We start from the raw sequence: 21,721 nt of genomic DNA, 5'->3' as shown, positions 1-21,721 counted from the left end.
ACATACATATAAAATTGGTAATAACCACATTATACAAATGCTTAACTGCTGTACTGTAATACTTATTATGTCTTAAGCAGGCATAATGTTGAGTTTAGCATGATAGTATGCAAACATTTGTCAATCAGTACTAATACAATAAAGTGTAGGGTAAGAAGGGTGGGGTAGGGTAAGTTTATGACATAACAGTATTCTTGAAAAGTGATCAAAAATAAAATAAAATAAAATAAACAATAAATATACACTATATTAGTGGGAGTGGGAGGTACTGGGAGCTGTACAACACCACAGTACAGTCTGATGGCTGATGGTATGAAAGACCCCCAAGCACTTCTGTCTGAACAGAATTTTATGCATCTCATATGTTAGTGGATTTCTAGTTATTAGACTGGATGATGAACAGTTTGACCAGCTGGTGGTGCTAACTGTGCACTCACACCCAAACATTCATATGCCATGACACCTTGGCAGCAGAAAGCAGGGAGATACTGAGCAGAGTTTAAGCTGATGGAAATTAGCAGCAATACTGTTATTTTCTTCCCACAGTAACCGCTGTACTAAAGGTCCTGCCAACATTTGTTCCATTCCACATAGATCATTGTGACTCTTGGTTTATGGAGCTGTAGAATTTGTCATTGTTTGTTTACCATGACATAAACAAACAAGCAAAGACGTTGGAAGAAAGTGTCCGAGATAGTAGGGATTGGGCAGTTGATTGTGTATCTGTTTATTATTCTGATTTTTGTACCAACTTCCTGTTTTATTTTGTACACTTGTGTTGAGTCCTATGCTACTTACTACTACTCACTCCTGCCAGTTTCCCCACACATCTGTACTCAATCTTGTAATCAGCCGTGCCCTGTTTATACACATGTGTCACCTCTATTTCCTGACCAGTTTGTCATTGTGTCCTTTGTGTGTGTACATGCTGTCTAGTCTTTTGTTTCTTGTGTTTGTCCACCCTGTTTTTGATTGCCTGGATATTTGGACTTTGATTTTTGTTCTCAATCCCTCACTGTTTTTTGCTACTGGCTGAAATCTAAAGGGGACCGTGCTTTTGCCATAATTTTGGTCACCTCAAAGTGCAGACTGTTACTCCAGACGACGTCTTTCTTTCAACGTATACTTAACGTCCATTTATGACGTCCACAGTACCGCCGTGCAGGAGCTATTTCTAGTCCAAATATGGTTGTTGTGGACTTTTCTACGTCAAATTATAACTCATTTTAGACATTTTTTTTAACTTTAATAAGGAAAATGGACTGTACTTATATAGCGCCTTTCTAGTCTTTGCGACCACTCAAAGCCACATGTCATATCACCCTTTCACACACACATTCATTCATACACTGATGGCAGGGGCTACCACGCAGGGTGCCAACCTGCTTATCAGGGGAATGTAACGATTCCCCATTACCACACAGGGTGCCAACCTGCTTATCAGGGGAATCAAACCATGCCCCATTACCACGCAGGGTGCCAACCTGCTTATCAGGGGAATCAAACCATGCCCCACTACCACGCAGGATGCCAACCTGCTTATCAGGGGAATCTAACCATTAATTCACATTCACACACCGTTGGGAGCAACGGGAGCAATTTGGGGTTAAGTGTCTTGCCCATGACATGTGGACTGGAGGAGCCGCAAATCGAACCACCAATCTTCCAATTGGAGGACGACTCTACCTCCTGAGCCTGAGCCGCCTCTAAAAAACAGGTCCCTACCTTCTGGACACGATTCTGCAGTCAGGTTAATAAAAAATCACAATCCAATCCTGACTGTTTTTTCACCTAATTTTTATTGCACAAAAATAGGATTGACTATGTACAAATATAAGAATATAAACAATATAAACAATAATATATATCTATACACAAAATCAGTCCTGAGTGGCTGTGAAGCCCCCCCCCCTCCACCAGAGACATTATAATAAGAGAAGGACCTTAGAAGGACTTTGCCTCCACTCCTTTGCGGCGCATGCTTCAAATGCTCTGAATGAATGAACTCCAATGGGAGTGGCTCTTATGATGTACATTGATGACGCAATGCCTCAGCCAATCACAATGGCGTTGACTATAACACCCCTCCCCCCCTTCCTTCCCCAACGGCTACAGCTTTATTGTTGTAATAAACAGAATAACACTATTTTAGAAAAGAAAAACAGGAAAATGTAAACAAACAAAAATATTACTTTTATTCAAAAATAATGTTTAATCACAAAAGTCATCATGTCCATACTACTACTACTACTACTACTACTATGATAATAATAATAATAATACATGAATAATAATAGTAATAATACATTAATAATAATAATAATTATTATAATAATATTAATAATAATAATGTAAATACATAAATGACATCATGTCAATGAAGAATTGGACGCAATATAGACATGATCTGCACGTCTATCAGATGTCTAATGTTTGGTGGGAAGGCCCACACGTTCAGTATCTTCTTTTAAATCACTACTCAAAACTCACTTCTACAGACTAGCTTTTATGTGATGTCATCTGCTTGTCTGTTCATTTTGCTTATTGTTACTGTCTTTTATTTAATCTTATTTTACTTTGTCTTATTTATTTTATATCTGTATTTTTACATTCTCATTATCTCCCACTGTATTCCACTGTCCTCTACTCTCATCCTGTCAATGCCAGTCTGTATGTTGTATGTCTTGTTTTTTTATTGTAATGCTTTTGCTTTGCTTTGTCTGTCAAAGCATTTTGTGAACTTTGTTTTTGAAAGGTGCTATATAAATAAAGTATTATTATACTACTGGCTGCTCTTTTTGTGTATGACCTGTGAGATGTTAGGTAAGAAGTTTCACCTGATGGACTATGAGACTATGGATATGACAACTGAGTTTATTTGCCCTCTGCATCTGGTTCCCAGCTTCCCAGCTTGAAAGAAAGAACATTAGAGTAAATGTTAAATGATAATTGTAGACACTGGTTTATATTAGGCCTAATATATATTAGAAACAGGCATAGGCTATTTATTAATAATACATTTATAGATAGCCTTTTATTATTGGTAGTAATACCTCAGTATTAATGTCAGGCCATTTCTACAATTACTATTCTATACAGTATGTGTTCAAGGAGGAATTATCTCTGGTCTTCGGATGATTCTTGAACACTTAAACGCCTTGTAACCACGTAAACTGGTCCTTAACTTTACAGTTTAGCTTAACTACAGCACATGTGCGTCTTTACCTTCTCCTGTTCACTTCTCACTCTCTGCCATAGCAGCAAAAACACAGAATGTCAAAGTAAAAGCGGTATTTTCAAAACAAAAGTTGACAGCCCTCTTAAGCAACACAGACACACAAAGACACCTGAAACATGTACAAAATGACAATAATAGTATAAACAGTGATAAATTATAACTATCAGCTACATATTATATTGTAATGCTACTGTTAGGAAAGTTTTTGACATTTTGTTTTATATATTTTGCTTAATATATACATTTTCATAATTATATGTATATTTCATGTCAATTTTAAAATAAATTGGGGGGGGGGGGGGGGGGGGGGGGGGGCTCTCTGACCATTTATGCTTAGGGCCCCCAAAAGCTTAGCAGCGGCCCTGGTCTACAATGCTTGATTCCACAAGCTACTTGGCCAATAACATGATTTTGAAAGAAAAACGGTACTTTGATTTTTGAAATGACAGACATATAGAAATATACTATATACTAATATACTATAAGTTATACACAGTGGAAATATGACAAATTGTATATTTTATGATCCTTGTCATGTTCAAGGCTGGAATGCTGAACAGCTCTATTGACCACAACCAACCACAATGTGATGTCTGCAGCACTGCTTCAGTGATCCACCCTCTGCCTGCTATTGATAGGCTGGCAGCAAGCAGGGTGACCAGGTGAGAGTAGGATAGGAGAGGTGGGGTGAGTGGAGTCACAGTGGGCATTATCTCCAGTACATTATATTCAGTCTCAACAAATTAAAACATGTTAAAATGTATTTTTGTTCATGAGGTCAACTATCTGTCATTAGGAAAAGGAAACACAATGACTGTGTTGTATGTTACACAATGTAAATCATTATCTGTTAAATAAAATGTATTTGATTTATTCATTTCATCAGTGTGGTGCCTATCATCTCTATCATCATATACCATGTCTACGTGTCACGCATGTAAGATAACTCCTTCTTCTGTTTTTAGTTATTATAGCAATCAAAAAAAAGAAAAAAGAAAACATCTCCCTTGCACTGTGTCACTGTTCATTAGATATGCCTGACGAAGGTCTCAGAGACTGTAACATTGCATTGACTTGTTAAAACAAATAAAGTGAGTGAGACAGTGTGTGGGAGCTGTTTTTCTTTTATACATTTTTTTAATTGCACCTTCCTCCTACACATCTGCCCCTACTCAGGTGTGCAGAGATTCCTTTCTTTAGTTATTAAAGCAGCAATAGTAATGTTTAACTCAGAAAGCCACTATAAGCCCTGTAATACCTCACTGCAAACATTCTAACTGAGCCAATGACTACATGTTATGTATAGACTTATCTAGAGAAGCATTAGACTCTATAATAATATTATGAAGAGTGTTGTTACAGTAGCCCACACTGATGGGTCACAAGGTAAATATAGATCTTTCTATAAAGAGAACTGGATACAGTATTGGAGGTACAGCCGCTTTCATTCCTATGAAAATTGCTCAGTGGCGCATGATACCAAAAAAGCCACTTCCTAAAAACAAACTGTGCATTCTCTGTGGGCCCAATGTGCCCATATAACAATTCAATCATATGGCTCTTCTGGACTTTTGAAATGTGAATGTACTGTGAGTCATTTCACAGTAGTTATGATGCTTAAAAGATGTGTCTGCTGATTTACAGACATCTCTTTCACAATGTAAGTCTAAAAAAAAGTGGCCCAATAGCATCACATAATTGTATTGTATTGAAATGACATTGTTTAGCCACTATATTCAATTGGCTTCAAAACCATGCTCTCTTTCTTGGGGCTTGGAATGCAATTGTACATATGTAGTGGGTCTAATTCTGCGTTGTGTTATCAGGTAGGCAGAGACACACTCCTGAATGGTCTCAACATGCTTTATTGCCCTGCATTATGGAGAAGAAACATTCACAGGTGTTCACAGTTTTCCTCATACATGCTCTCTGTACTCTTTCTGGGGAAAATCACAGCGCAAAGAGGAAGTAACACCCGACAGAACGTGTTAAGTGCAGTTTAGAAAAGAAAATACTCAATATACTGCCAGTAATGCATATTTATCTAGTAATACATTTCCCCTGACTTGTGCTTAAAACATTAACCTTCACAATTACACAATTTCCTATTAACAACATTTCCTATATTAACAACACTCAAAGGAATAAAGAAAAAAACATGACAGCAAAACCGCTATCTTTCAAAATAAAAGTTTGCGCTTCACTGCCTTCATAATATAGCGCAACAACATCACACCACTACACATACACATGACAGTTTTGCCATTCATATCACCAGTATGTTACACTGAAGCACCTCTGTTAGCTCTGCAAACATATACATGAATATACATTCAGTATTGCTGTAAGTAATAAGGTACTGCCAATAAGTGAATTGATGTGTGTTTATTGTGAGCAACATTAAAATGTAAACATGTGAAACGAAAAGAAGGTAAAGAAAATAATTAAATGTGACTAAATTAATAAATAATCCAAATTGTCAATCAGGTTGTATTTTTTTTAATCCAAAAGAAAGTGAGTAATGCTAATAGGAGTCAAATTTGTGATTTGACCATAATAATAAAGACATGCTGTGATTGGTTCAGTCCAAGCTCATTAACCTTTTTTCCTTCTCTTTTTTCTATGGTGGCCATGAGACTGCATTGAGAGTTTGGAGCACATAAATTGTGAGCCTCAAAAAGAAAAAGAGACACACGGTAGATAATTGTCCCATCACATGAGGTAAAACAAAAAAATAAATCAAATAGATCAATACTAATACATTACCAGTAAGCTTCTAGGGCACACCTTTGTGAGTTAGGTGGGTTAGGTTTAGATATGAGGAGTGAGGTGGTTTGGGTTAGGGTACAGATGTCAGAGTCAGAGGGGGAAAAAGGTGTGCTAACTTACCTGCTTGCCAAAAGTTGAAAGACCTACATACACACTCACATGGCTGGCTCCCCCCACAGATATTAACCAATTTCAAAACACGTTTAATACATTCTGGCATGTGTTGAAGTCATGCCAGAAGACTTAGACCTAGACCTAGACGACTAAAACATTTGTAATTTAATAGATTTGTTTCTCATTTTCATATACATTTAAGTTATGTTTAACATGTTTTTTTCACAGATTGAGAAATGTTCTACCTATGGAACAGGAGGAGTAGGTTGTGAAATGTTGAATGGGAATTTCCATAAATTCAACTTCAAACTGAAACTTTACCTCAGGAGACAGCACTGGGTAGTGATTCATGAACAAGCAGTCATAATAGAGATTCAAAGATAAAGATAAAGATAGATTTTAAAGCTAATTTATTATTTTATGCTGCAATCTTATATTTAATGCTCTATTCTAGCATTTTATTTCTCTCTTTCTATTTTTCTGTACTGGGGGGGGGGGGTTAGGGTTAGATGATACATGATAGAACTTGTGTGATATTTCTGTGATTTATGATGCGAAACAGAAGCACTGTGCCAATATAAATAGATTATCATTACAATGAAACACAATCCTGTACTGTTTTATTTATTTATTTAGCACAACAAGAATTACATAATTATTCCCAGATAAACAGTTTGTATGTTTGTATGTGCGTGTGTGCGTGTGGACATTAACCACATTTTCTTAATAAGAAACTGATGACTGATGAATAATGCGGGGGTGAAAATTGTTGACTTCAGCATGGTGACCTCATTTATGTTCCCTAAAATAGATGACATATTATGAATTGTGCTAGAAATAGCAGTAAGTTTTTGGTGTTTTTTGTATTGTGTTTTCTGTTGGGTTGATATGACAAACTATTTCAATCTTCCATTGACATTGCACTCAACTGTTACTAATCTTAAAGGCAAAAATGCTCACGTGTATAACTTTCAGAACTCACTTACTAAATAATACTATTGTAAATCGATCAGATGTTTCCTTTTTATTGCAACACTGTCAATCATACTGTCTGCGTTCACTGGTGTCAAGTAGTTAACTCAAGTTGCACAACGAACGTAATACTACGGCATTGTTCATCCCATTGTCCAATGTTAGGAAACAGCCTCTGCAATAAAGTTATCCATGAATAATAATGTACAAATGTTATGTTAATTAGATACGTAAATACATACTTACAGATATATTAGAATGGAAAGCCTAATCTAGTCAACTGCATAAAATATTGAAACATTTATATGCACAACTACACCTGTAAGTAGATCTGTGGCATTTATAAAAATTTCCATAATCAGAATGACTTTGTCATGGAAATATTGGGTGACCTCTGGTTTTACAAGCAGTAAGAGGACTATTGTTCATGGCATGACACAGCATGTCCGTCTTTGCTCCTATGTCACATTGCTTCCTTATAAGGAGCAAAGACAGCAAAGACGGCCTGAGGGAGATGACACTTTGAGTGACAGATATTTGACAGGCGGGTAAAATGTCAAGAGATTTCTCAGATTAAAACCTTAAGCAACAGATATAGAAAGCAGCTATTTTTTTCAAAATTAAAAGAAAAATATGGACGAATATAAAGAAAAGCATGGTTAATAATTCAGGTCACACTGCTTAGAGCATACAATATGCATGAGTTTAAGTTCCTATGTTGAATTTGTGTAATATGATGCTATATATGATGTTGGTCATTTATTTTATAAGTTCATCCACTCTGTAGTTATAGTATTCATGTCATTATGTATGGAAATGTCATGTCCTGTGTGTCACATGATTGTCGTCATAATTACAGGATCATGTTTTTGGAAAATACTTCTTGGCTGCGCAATAAATGGAAGACTGACTCAGAAGGTTGTTACTCAACATGCCCGCATCTCTGCACCTATATAACAGCAGCCTCCAGCACAGAGAGATAAGTCACATTCAAAGAGGGAACATGAGATCTTTTAGTTTGTGCATTGTGTTAGGCTTGGCTGTCACAGCTTATAGTTTGCCAGTCTCATATATGACTGAGCAAGATGAAAAATTTGCAGAGGTATGCAGCATTTGTTATTGTATTTTTCCTTAAATTTTCATGATTATCAGTGACCTTTAAGAATCTAATTTGTCTTCTTTTTTACAGGATTACCTGAAGAAATTCTACAACCTAACAGAGGAGAGAGGTCCAGTAGCCAGACGTGGGATCAGCTCTGTGAACAAGAAGCTGGCTGACATGCAGAGATTCTTTGGTCTAGAGATCACTGGGGCGCTGGATGCTGAAACCTTGGAGATGATGAGGAAGCCCAGATGTGGCGTTCCAGATGAGAGAATGGCCCGTTACTCCACCTTTGGAAGAAACATCAAGTGGCGGACAAACAAGCTTACATACAGGTGAATGATCTAAAGAGAGATAAATTGTAGATATTGAATTTCCTGATTATTTTTGTTATATTCTTGGCAATTTTTTTCTATATTACAGGATAGTGAACCACACACCTGACATGTCTGTGGCAGAGGTTGATGACTCCATAGAAAGAGCTCTGCAGGTTTGGGCCAGAGTCACTCCTCTGAGATTCACCAGAATAAGAAGAGGCACAGCTGACATCATGATCTCCTTTGGCCGCCGATGTGAGTACAAAATAACTTTTGTATTTTATAGTTTTATATCAATGTAAAACCATTTAACTTTGCATGATTACAAAGTAACAATAGTAATAGTCTTCTCTCTTGCTTTCTCCTTCTTTCTCTTTCTATACCCGAATGGTCAAGGCAGATGATGGCCACCTACCTTCTGCTTGAGGTTTCTTCCTTGTAAAGCTGTTGCCATATGCTTACTGATGGGGGAATGTTTATTATCTTAAAATTAAACTACACAGTTCAGTATAGACCTGCTCTATGTGAAAAATGCCTTGAGATAACTTTTGTTGTGATATGGTGCAATATAGATATCATTGACTTGAGTATCTGAAGCATATCTCAGCTATTACACAAACTTAATCCTAGGAGCAGCATGACTAAATCTCCTAGAAAGCTTGTTGTCACCTCTGACATAGGACATACTGCTAATTTGTGTAGTATTTAGCCTTTAATAACAGGAAATGTACAATTTGCACAACAGTTACATAATCTGGATCGCTCACCGTCACAAAATGATAACAATCTTTCCTCTGGTGGCTTGCCAGCACTTGCAGACAAATGTTTTTCTTTACAGGGTTTTAAGGATTAAGTAGGTATTGAGAATGCTGTTTACCTTAGCTCAAACTTGTTATTGTGATATCCAGCAAGGAAGATTAGAGTAAGCATTGACTAAGAGAGCAGATCTGATACTTGGGCTTACGTTTTGTTGATTTCTACAGTTTGTAAGACCTAACATAAATATGCTTCCATTAACAGCACATGGTGACGCTTACCCCTTTGATGGCCCTGGTGGAACTCTTGCCCATGCCTTCGCCCCAGCCCCTGGTATTGGAGGAGATGCTCATTTTGACGAGGATGAGACCTTCACCCTCCGCTCAACCAGAGGTGAGTGCGTGGGATGATATTTTATATAATTACTGCACCATCTTGACATGAAGTGTTGTAACCGATGTGTTCTCTGCTGTAGGATTCGTCCTGTTCCTCGTAGCCGCCCACGAGTTTGGCCACTCTTTGGGATTGTCTCACTCGAATGATCCTAAAGCACTCATGTACCCCACCTATGCATATATAAACCCTGTCAACTACGTCCTGCCCCGGGATGATGTCAGAGGCATCCAGTCTCTCTATGGTTAGTATTAACTGACTGATTCATAGCTGCCTGTCTGCACAAATAGCATGCAACCAAAATGTCCTGCAAAAACAATAGGTGTTGCAATTTGATACAGTGCCTACCACTTATTTGATGACTTATGCTGTTTAAATCTCCAGGTCCAAACCCTGATAAAGATCCAGTTCAGCCTGGACCTCAGCCTCCCACCACACCCGATTCCTGTGATTCAACCATGGCATTGGACGCTGTAACCACCCTGCGAAGAGAGATGCTCTTCTTCAAAGACAGGTATCAGCAATACTGTACAGCAGACTGCTAAAACATCTGAATCCAAAATCTGTCAGGATTGTTTCTCACCATATTACCGACCTGGAATTTGTATAAAATGTCTATGTTCTTGTGTGTTCTCAGCGTCCTCTGGCGTAACTACCCTGAGAGCAACGTAGCCCAACAAAGCCCCATCACAAACTTCTGGCCTAAGGCTCCCGTCAACATCGATGCTGCCTACGAAAACCTAAAGTCAGACAGAATCTTTCTGTTTAAAGGTATGTGTTCTCTTCATCTACCTGAGGGACCAACCTGATACCATTTCTCTTGCCGTGTTCAAAATTTGAGGAAAGCGATGCAGGCAACGTTTGAGGGTGTTTTTTTTCTTTGTCGGTATTTCATATCATATGTGGTCATGTCATATGCTTTAACTTTATTGCTGTATCAGGTCTGTGATCTGTCAAAATAGATTATGTGTTTGGTGCCACTACCTCTTTAATTAGCCCACAGGAACCCTCAATCCTCCAGTGGAACAGCTTAGGTGTATAAATTGTCCTGCTTCTTGTCTCGTATTGTTTTGCTTTCTTCCTCCTTGATATCAACTGCTGTGGCCTTTTGTGCTTACTGAGAAGGGAGGATATACTCTCACTTCTGTGTCTTAGAGTTGAATTAAGGGTCAGCACATCAAACCACTCTGTCTGACTATACATTATTTGATAAGATAAGCAAAAACTTATTGGTCTGATTAAGATTGATTAGCAAAAGGATATAAAACCTCACACTCTCCATCTTTTTAATGCCTGCAGACCGTAAAGTGTGGGCTTACTCTGGCACTAATGCTGTACGTGGCTATCCCAAAAGCCTGAGCAGTTTTGGTCTGCCAATATATGTGACGAAAATCGATGCAGCCCTCCACGACGAGGAATCTGGCAAGACTCTTCTGTTCTTTTTGGGCAAATATTACTTCAGGTGTGTTCAAAGTCGATATTAATTTCTGGATATTAGCTGTTTTTCACCCCTTTCCCTCAGTGAATTGACCTAATCATTGTCTGTGTGTCTTTAGCTATGATGAGGCCAGACAGACTTTGGACCGGAAAATCCCCAAACGTGTTGATCAGACCTTCAGTGGTATGACCAGCAAGGTGACAGCAGCTATTCAGCAAAGAGGTGAGTAGAATTCATGGCTGATATGAGTTTTCAAGACTACTGACATGATAGAATGTTCTGTTTAGTCTTCTCAGCCTTGAAAAGAAAAGTTCAACAATTTGGGATTTTGACTTTCTTCCAGAGAGTAGATGAGAAGATTGAAACCTCTGTAAAGGCAGAAGAAAGTCCTCAAATTGTAGCTTCCAATGCAAGTGTAGTTTAATGGGATATCAAGAGTGACCTTTTGAGGATTTTGCTCTTCTTCAGACTCTGTATACCTGCATCAGGAGCTACAGTGTGTGGACTTTCTTCTGCCTTTACAGATGTAGTTCTTTGGTCCAGCACCATGGTTTTTAGAAATAGAACCAGGCTGAAATTGCTAACTTGGCTCCGTCCAAAGCTAACAAAAACACACCTACTCTACCAGCACCTCTAAAACTCATTCATTAACATGTTGTATCTTGTTCGGCTAATCCGTTTAAATATAGTGTAAAAATCATGAGTTGTGGTTTTACACGTTTTGCTACTAGCAGCTATTGTTGCAGTAATTTCTTGGCAGGCGCAGTGACTTACACTCCCCACTGGTCGCCTGGCAACCTCTTGGTGATGGCAAGACTGGTAAATCACTGCACCCTGCCAAGAAATAGAGCATAGTGTAAAACTACAATATCCTATGATAATTAATGAGTGTAATAGGTGCTTGTAGGTGAATTTTAGTACTGTTTGACAAAGCCAGGCTGGCTGCTCCCCTGCTTACCAGTCTTTATGGTAAGCTAAGCTAATTTTCTGGCCTCAGCTTCATATTTAGTGGACATATAGAGTGGTTTAATTTCCTTAACTAACCTTTGGCTTCAAATGTTCATTATTTTCTTAAAATAGCATCGAAACACTAACACTGAACTTCTGTCCTCCAGGTTTTACTTACCTCTACAGTGGACCCCACATGTTTGAGTACGACCTGAAGACCGGCAGAATGCACCGTATGCTGAGGAACAACTACTTCCTGCGTTGCAATGATGCTTAGACCCTTTGACTTAGTTAAGTTGTTTATGTAGCTGTAGCTGTGTAGCTCATGTAGAATGAAAATGAATCAGCAATAACAGTGTTAAGTTTGAATATTTTTTTATGATTGTAAATATTATATTGTATTGCTGTAAAAATACAATATTCAGAGAGTATATTGCTAAAGTTTAATATTATTTACAAACTGTTATATTTGCATTGTAGCATAGTACTGAGTATGTAGGCATGAGTTACTGACATGCTTGATATGAGAGGCTTCTGTTGTTTGAACCTTCTTGATGATGCATGAGATGATGAGAAGCAAAACATCTTCAAGACAGTAAGTCCACTTGTTTTTGAACATGTTATCACTGGAAATACTGCTGCTGCTCCATATCGTCAGGCAATGAATTTATACTATAAAGGAATGAATTAAATAGATTTAACTATAAAGCAACTATTTTATATTTGACAATAAATGAAGGTTTAACAAAATACTTGACAAATAAAATGAATGTATTGTACACAATCAATGCAAAATCAGATTATCAGTCATAGATTATTGAAGAATACTCAAATAATGGGTGTTTTGTAAATTGTATTTCAATTCATCTGCAGGTTTTAAGAAGAAAATATTTAAATCCACAGTTACACATTTTTATAAAAATAAAAATATTGAAATGAAATTTCTTTTACGCATTTTGTGTTTTGATTTTTGCCCATTGTGTCATTTATCTTTCGCACTGTAGCTGTAAAGTTGTAAAGCTAAAAGAAACATTGGTTGTATCAATTAATACATTTAGTTAACCTTTTACAGACTTTCATGGACATCAATAATTAGGTATATAATTTTATGCACAGTAAAGAGTTAGGACATACTGTTGGAAGGTATGTTCAAACAGTCCAGACTGGTACTGAATGTATGTGCAACTAACTAGGTGGCAAATGTAAACTATATGGCACTACTATCAATCAACAAATACAAATTTAATTAATAAGACAGTCACCACAGAAACTGAGAAAAACAAGCTCCAAATCAGGAAATTCAGCAACAGTTCACAGCTTTCATCTAATAGACATTTGGTAATAGACATTTGGTCTATTACCAAATGTCTATATTCTCCCATTGTCACAGGTCTGTGGTGTTTATTGTATATAGTATTTGGATATTTGATTTTTATTATCACTTTTAAAGAATACTATTTGAATTTCCCCCAAGGGTGATCAATAAAGTTACCCTACCTACCTACCTACCTACCTACCTACCTAATTATTACATGAAAGCAAGATTTTAATGGAAACAAGTTGACAATTGTTTCTAAATTTTAAAATGATTTGTAAAAATGTCAGATACAGGAATCAATACATTTTTGAGTGATCCTGAATGAATTTTGATGACAAAGGAAAAGAAAACAGAGACTTCATGGTGACACAGTACTGCACTTAACTGTCACACTATACAACATTAGTTTTAGGTCCAATAGCTCCCTCTCTTGTCTTTTTTGTGTACTACACTGGTGTACTATCCTCTGTAGAGCGCAGTGCTGTGCTGGAATACTTCACCCTAAAATATGTATACAGAAGAGTTTTGTCCCCAGAATTTATATGGAAATGTGACACATTTTACAGGTAACCACTAACTCAATTTTTAACCTGTAGAATTCAGACAGTGAGAGTAAATGGTTACTTTTTGGATTTGACTATATCATCAACTAACTTGTATAATATTCACAAGCAACTGGGTCAATGAGTTTAAACACCGCCATATCTTAAAATTCACAGATGTCACAGTCATAGTCAGCCTGCTGAATAATGACGAAATGTCTCCCTGCAAAAAAAAAAAAATAGGCTGGCCAAGTTTCAGATGGACAGACCTCTGATGACATAGTTTTATAGATCTTTTATTGAGAGTGTCCTTACATTTTACTTTATCTGTCTAACGTTCAACAAAAAAATGTCATTAAACGGAGTGCTCAACGTAAGCAGTACAATCACTGGAACTCGATTAGGCGGTCTGCCTGACCTCCATAAAAGACAGACACTAAAGACAGCACAGTCCATCCTGTAAGACAGCTCCCATCGTCTTCATCCACACTTACATTTCTTGTCCTTTGGCTCCCTTTCCAAATTGCCATTACCCAACAGATGCACACTGTCTTTTTTTATCGTCTGCTATCACTCTGGAAAAGATCATCTCAATACTTAAATACATCAATTTCTTGCATTTGAACTTCATGCATTTTTCTATGTTTGTTGTTGCTTTTGTTGTTTCTTCAGTTTTATGACTGGGATGATAAAGTTATTGTGTCTTGAATCTTCTCCGAGATATTTGCATGTAAGGAAAACAATCTTTATAAGCAAGGTGAAAAAAAGGTATAGATAAAAAAAAAAGTAAGTCTTATCTCAAACAAGACACCGTGTTCCTGCTCATGGTTCATCTTGTACCATTTTTGCTCATCATGTTCATGCAAGCCCACGCAACTCCACCTGACTACCTCATTTTACCTCTTCTACCCCCTGTTTCCCTCTCTCTCTCCCCCTCGCTCTCTTTCACTTGTTATTATCTCCATTTGTTCTAAATAGGCCTGTTCAGACACTCTCAGGAATGCTTTATTGCCCGGTCACGCATCATTACCTCACATCCAAAAGACTGAAATATGACTGTTTCAGGAAGTGGTGCTATTAGAACTCTATATCCAAACTGAGTCTGAGAGGAAGAATAAATAATAGCTGGAGTTATTTCTTATTTTTTTGCAGTAGAAAAAAAAGGAATCATGGAAGGTGCATTGGCTGTTAAATCAGTGATGATGGTGGTCATTGTAGCACTCTGTGGAGCTGTTCCCACCACTTCACCTAGCCAAGAAGAGCTCTCTAAAGCACAGGTAAACATGAATTCCATAGAAGTACGTTCAAAGCTGAAGACTATCTCTGTTTACATCTGTTATTTAATCCGGTGATATTAGAGGGAGAAAGAATGTATTCTGTGGTTCTAGTTAGTGTGATTCATGCTCTGCCAGCCTTTTAAATGTTGTATTATGAAGAGGACACACTTGCTTGACACAGAAATCGAACAAAGAAACAAAATGTATTAATAGCTCACTTAGGCCTCCATGACATTTGGAGTCGGCTTTACAGCATTAAAAGATGAGTTTGAGCAGTTCAGAGGTTCAAGATGAGTTTAAAGTTGGTGCTATTATCTTTAGCCTAAGGGAAAATACCTCAGCCTAATTAGTTTAATTGAAAACTGTGTCTTCCTGTTATTATTGTGATATTATTAAGGCTGCTCCATGTTGTCTAAATATGAGAAAGTGTAGAGATATTCCTGTTTATGTCATGCATTATAACCCAACACTTTACTCAGTTTTGTAGCATTTTAAAGGATTAATGTGGATTTGATTGTGGTGGGATAACAGAGATGTTTCCCATCATATATAACCAGGCTTGGGGAGTAAAGGAATACATGTACTCTCTCTATTCCCTTACAGTTACAGGGGGAAAAGATGTAATCAGATGACAGGAACACTTTGTCAAAATGGGGATTATTTAGCAGGATTACATTTTACAATAAAGAACTATATACTACCATGTACTGAAAAGTCCCAATCTAAACAGAGCAGAAACGAGACGTCATTGATCTCTCTGATCCACATAGGTCTGAGTAAAGGATGATACCGGATGACGCGTGCACATACACACACTTCACACACACACACACATTGAACCTAAAAGTTAGCAAGGACATTTGTTACGCACTGTGGCAGTCCCATAGACTCTAACAAATCAGTTAACAGAGAGCTGGAGTTTATGATAGCTTGTAACACACATAACTGCTCTCCACTGATATGACTGTGTGTGTGTGTGTGTGTGTGTGTGTGTGTGTGTGTGTGTGTGTGTGTAACGAGAGAGACATATAAAACATATAAGGTGATCCTTTTATCAAATAGAGAGAGAGAGAGAGAGAGAGAGAGAGAGAGAGAGAGCAGTTAACACCACCTCTCTGAACACACTTATATTTCCATCCTAACTACTTGTGGCATCTTGTACTGGTCTTTGTTAATTACATGGTTTTTATTTGTATAGAAAGTGGCCACTTTTGCACCGAATTTATGCCCTATGTCTTTATTATCGCATATTTGGTATTGCAGTGATCCTAAAGTAACGAAAAGTAATCAAATTACATTATTTTAATATTGTGTTGCTTGAATGAAGTTATTGACTACATTTTTTAACAGGTAATAGTAACTGTAAAAGAATACAAAGTAACCCTCCCAATCCTGTATATAACATGAAAAAGAAGTAAGATTTATGCAGATTTACATACTGTACAGTATTCTTAATTTTACCTTAAGAGCACTTGAGTCCCTCCCTTCCTACAAAACTCTCCAGAACTCAAGTTGGTGCATGAGACACTGTCTGGCAGAAAGAAAGATGAACAGAAAGAACAAACAAAAGCTATTATACCCAATAATCAGTTAATTATCCATGCAGTAGGATATAGCAAATGTACTGTACATACATACATCATGAAACAAAAAGGTACTAGAAAAGAATTTAGTAACAGGGTGTTTATCTCACAATCACAACAATCAGTAATTACATCAGTAATTCATTTATCTTAGAGACAGCTTTTTTTCAGCTCGTGTTTCTGTTTCTATTTCTATTTATTTCTATTTATAATGTCAAATCCTGAAAAGGAATACATCTTCCACAAAAGGTGACCATACTGTGCTTCTGAACATGATAACACCACCTGACGTCGGAAGGACGGAGTCTTGTCTGATTTCCTTAGAACATGAATCGAGACAAAATCTTGGTGGTGGCATGGTGTTTGCATGTGATGTCTGGGTTTTATCTTTAGGAGAATATGCAGCAATCAAAGTTTCCAGAATGCGTGTAAAGACATTAGTGAAAAAAAACATACCCACCATCTGTTAGAGACTGACAAAAACAAAACATATGGCTTTTGATTTTCGGTGGGGGAGGTGTCCAGCTCGAAGGTGATGGGTTGAGGGGGATGGTTGCAATGCTGTCCCATTGTCTTTCAAAGCGAATGCCCCCCGTCCCCCGCTGGCCCGCACTCACATTACCTCAAAACCCAAGTGTACTCAAGCACAGTTGCCTCCGACACAAACGTTGCGCGAAAACAACGCGTGCTGCGCCGGTAACACACAACACAGCTGATCAATTAACACAACGCACTATGATTAAAAAGTACAAGCATGTTCTTCTGAGCCATGCCTGAGTCATGCAGTAGCCTGCTACAGATACTTGTGTAAAAAAGACGCAATGATTTCACTCACGCTCGCAGCCTCTCCAGCCAATCCAGCGGAGCAGCTATAGAACAGACTTAGTTTAACTGAATGACTTAGAAGTCGCCAAATGACTTGCGAACGAATTTCGTTAGTTTATATAATGCAGATTTGTAAAATATTACTTTTATGAGGGTCACAGTCACAGACTGTATAAACTTAGCATTTCATAATTGCGGTAGCAGCGGTGCAGCAGATGTAATGAAGTCCACGCAGCACGCTGGATGTAAACTAATATTAAGCCTATAGCCTATTCATTATAATGTTGATGGACATACATTGAGTTATTTTGCCTTAATAATGATAAAATAATACACAAAAAAATGGTCGGATTGGGAACCCATATAATATTAACACTACGTATTAAATAGCGCGTCCTGTTTTAAATCGCTAGACTGGGTTTGTCTCATGGGCTATTTCTTGGTGTGACAGTGGCAGTGATCAGTGATCAGTCAGAGGAATTAAGTGTCCACGAGTGTTTCCTGTGACAGACGGTGTCCTGTCAGATGTACGGCAGCTTCAATTTCATCCTTACTTTCTAATGGATTAACTATATTGTACCCTTCATTAGGCGACTTTATACAGAAGAATAGAAGTAAAACAAGTAATATTAGTGTATATAATATTTAGCCTAGTATTTTAATGAGGTTTAATCACAGGGTTGTAACGTGATGAATCCAGTTAATTTTTTTAATCGTTGGACAGCCTATTATTTTCTATGAGCAGTGGGTCTAAACCGGTCTAAACACACTGCTCCTCCCCGTGGACAAATGAGGCATTGCAGCTGGTTTTCACTTGGGCAGCTTAGGGGCGTTTCCAGTCGGGGCCTCATTGAACACGTCATCGCGGGGGGATCACATTTCCCCCCTGCTTCCATTATCGGCCAGCCAAGGACCGGTCAAGGACCAGTCAAGGAGCCATCAAGGAAACACGGGAACTTTGAAATGGCTTCATCTGTAGCTTGTTGGAACATACTCCTCTAATTGGAGTCTTTGTTGCTGTGTTTTACTGTTAGCACATATTATGTTTAGTTTAAGATATGCTGAAATAGATCAGAGTGAAGATCCATTATCTGTCACTCTATAATGAAGAGTGACAGATAATAAGTCCCAGCAATAAATTTATGATAAAAATGTAATTTGAGTAAAAACCATGATTATAAAATGTAATGGTTCTTTCATTAAATTAAATGATTACATCAAAACAATCTTTATCACTCAACTTTATCAGCAACTCACATTACAATCTTATTAGATAGATTACTAATCTATTACATTCATCATCCGCATATGGAGTATCTGTACATGAATTGTTTATTCCTGTCTTCCTTGCAGGACTATCTGTCTCAGTTCTACTCTGACCTGGGTGTCAGTTCTCCCAGCAGTACCTCACGCAGCGCTCTAGATCCCTTTGAGGACACTCTCAGGAAAATGCAGGAGTTTTTTGGTCTGGAGGTGACGGGGAAGTTGGACACCAACACCCTGGAAGTGATGTCTCGCCCCCGCTGTGGCTTCACAGACGTGCTCAGATATGGCCACTTCGATGGTCGACCCAAGTGGGACAAAAGTGTGGTCACATACAGGTACTGCACTACACTTTCTCTATATGTCAGAATAAAAAGCACATGTTAAGAGATTTGTTCATTATTATCACCCTCACACTGCCTTAGGGTAACTGACTACACACCAGACTTGAGCCATAGTGTTGTGGATGCCACCTTAGCTAAGGCTCTGAAACTCTACAGTGATGTCATTCCTCTGGATTTCAAGCAGATTGACACTGACACTGCTGACATCATGATCAAGTTCAAGGCTAAAGGTAATGCAGAGTCTTCACTGCCTTTAAGGAAAATGTTTGATCAAGTGTTACCTTAACTTTCCCTTTCCCAAAATCAGAACATGGAGACTTTGCTCCATTCGATGGGGAGGATGGAGTCCTGGCTCATGCATTCTCTCCCGGAGAAGGCATAGGAGGTGACACCCATTTTGATGAAGATGAAAACTGGACTCTGACATCAACAGGTGTGGACATTAAGGTCACATGATGCTGCAGCTGATGATGCACCCACAGTTCATGTCCTAACTTTCAAACTGTGTGTTTGAAGGATCCAACCTGTTCTTGGTGGCAGCCCATGAATTTGGCCATGCACTGGGATTAGCTCACTCTCAGGTCCAAACAGCGCTCATGTATCCCACCTACGAATATGTGAACACGGAGGGGTACATGCTTCCAGATGATGACAGACAAGGAGTGCAGGCAATCTATGGTGAGAGCCTGACTAATTCACAGACTTAACAAAGCTCTTTTCATTTTAAACTTTCCTACTGAGAGATTTTACCTGTATCATTTCTTTGCCTCTCAAAGGAGTGAGAGGAACGTCAGCTCTTCCAGGACCACGGCCTGCACCCACAGCAGAACCTAGCCCAGATGCTTGCAGTCCAGATTTGGAATTTGATGCTGTTACCTTCATTGGGCGCAATCTCTACTTCTTTAAAGACAGGTGAGACATTTTAATTTTCAAAAGAACACGCTATATTCTATCAGAGCAGCCACTTTGAAAATCACTGTAAGATCTCTCACCTGTGTGATCTCTCTGTTGTATTCATCATGAAATGTTGCATAACTTTTCCAGACATTACTGGAAGAGGAGCAGCAGATGGGACAGAATCGTTACGGGGAAAATTCAGTCTGTCTGGCCTGGAATCAACAAAGTCGATGCCGCTTATGAGAAAGGCAACACTGTTGTTTTGTTTGAAGGTATAAAATCAGCTCCGTTTTCAAACCAAACTCATCTTCCCCAGAAGTTAATTTGTTGTTTCTTGTTGATGAAATGACAACAAATAAAGTTACAGAAGGAACGTTACAGTAACTCTACCTTTTCATGTCACAGGGGATCATTACTGGAAGGTCAGAGGAAAAACTGTCCTACCTGGTTATCCTAAACCTCTCACCGACTTTGGCTTCTCTCGGTCTGTCACCAAAGTAGATGCTGCTGTCCATGTGCCATTCAAAAGCAGAACCCTGCTCTTTGTGGGTAGTAGATACTGGCGGTGAGTAATGTCAGTCATGTCATAGAAACTGAATTAATATACAGGATTGATCAATATGCTGTACTGGCTAACAATCCTCCTTATGTTACTCATATAGCTACAATGAAGAGAGGGGGAGAATGCATATCGGGTACCCAAAATCTATTGACAGAGGCTTCCCTGGGATTGGCTACAGGGTGGATGCTGCTTTTGAGAACAGAGGTAGGTAGTAGTTAAATGTTAATCCCCTCCGCAGTAGCATTGTGTTCCTGTTTGGGGTGATACTGATGATACATCCCTCTTTTCAGGTTACCTGTACTTTTCATATGGATCCAAACAGAAAGTGTACAGCTACAGAGGAAGAGAAAGAGTGCTTGGCATTCTGTCGAACAACAGATGGATGAATTGTGACTAAAGAAACAAATCTGAATGTCTTTCTCTGTCTAACACACACACACTGATACACACACTTGTGAGCATGCAATAATAGCTATAGTCTACTCCACATTCTAATCAGCTAATGGGGGCTTTGCTGTAGAAATCTGAATGGAAATACATAGAAATACTTATGAAATAGAGTAACAATCCTGTAGAGCAACAGCTGCAGCAGTTATTTAGCCAGCTTTTACATGCATCGAATCAATGTGAATCAATAAAGTTTAACAAGTGAAAAAAAGATGTGTCTTTGTCATAACTAACCATACAAATTAGGTTATACTAGAATAAAGAAAATCAACCATATCTTGTGTGTGTGTGTGTGTGTGTGCGTGTGCGCCCGTGTAGCCTACAGTATGAACCAGGAGTAAGCCTGCTAGTTGCTGAAGGAAAAACAATCACACTCATACTCATAGAACCACAAGGCTTAACCATCTTGTAACCGCACTGACATCATCACTACACAAGAGCACAAATATACCTTGTTTATTTTCTTTACACACTGGGTTTACCACACACTCACATGCTTGGTCTCACTTTGGGGTCTATGTAAATAAAAAATAGTGTGTATAGATGAGAAGATGGGTATACATTTTCAAACTGTAACTGACACTGTGTCACTGAAGCAAAACTAGGTCCAACCTAA

General features: G+C 38.2%; 1 protein-coding gene across 1 annotated transcript; it reads left to right on the top strand.

Annotated features, from left to right (window-relative positions):
• The first annotated feature begins 8,096 nt into the window (after nucleotides 1-8,096).
• On the top strand, nucleotides 8,097-21,055 carry LOC128370954 (uncharacterized). Its single transcript, XM_053331138.1, has 21 exons — nucleotides 8,097-8,195; nucleotides 8,283-8,530; nucleotides 8,619-8,767; nucleotides 9,533-9,661; nucleotides 9,744-9,905; nucleotides 10,046-10,175; nucleotides 10,299-10,432; nucleotides 10,961-11,123; nucleotides 11,218-11,321; nucleotides 12,215-12,318; nucleotides 13,962-13,971; nucleotides 15,126-15,178; nucleotides 18,946-19,193; nucleotides 19,281-19,429; nucleotides 19,507-19,632; nucleotides 19,716-19,877; nucleotides 19,976-20,111; nucleotides 20,244-20,368; nucleotides 20,502-20,661; nucleotides 20,759-20,862; nucleotides 20,949-21,055. The coding sequence occupies exons 1-21, from the start codon at nucleotides 8,097-8,099 to the stop codon at nucleotides 21,053-21,055; spliced, it is 2,802 nt and encodes a 933-aa protein (XP_053187113.1).
• Nucleotides 21,056-21,721: the final 666 nt, after the last annotated feature.

The sequence above is a fragment of the Scomber japonicus genome, chromosome 13 (assembly GCF_027409825.1).
Source record: "Scomber japonicus isolate fScoJap1 chromosome 13, fScoJap1.pri, whole genome shotgun sequence".
In the NCBI taxonomy this organism is placed as follows: Eukaryota; Metazoa; Chordata; class Actinopteri; order Scombriformes; family Scombridae; genus Scomber; species Scomber japonicus.
Note: the sequence above shows the minus strand (reverse complement) of the source record. Positions and strands in the feature narration are given on the sequence as shown.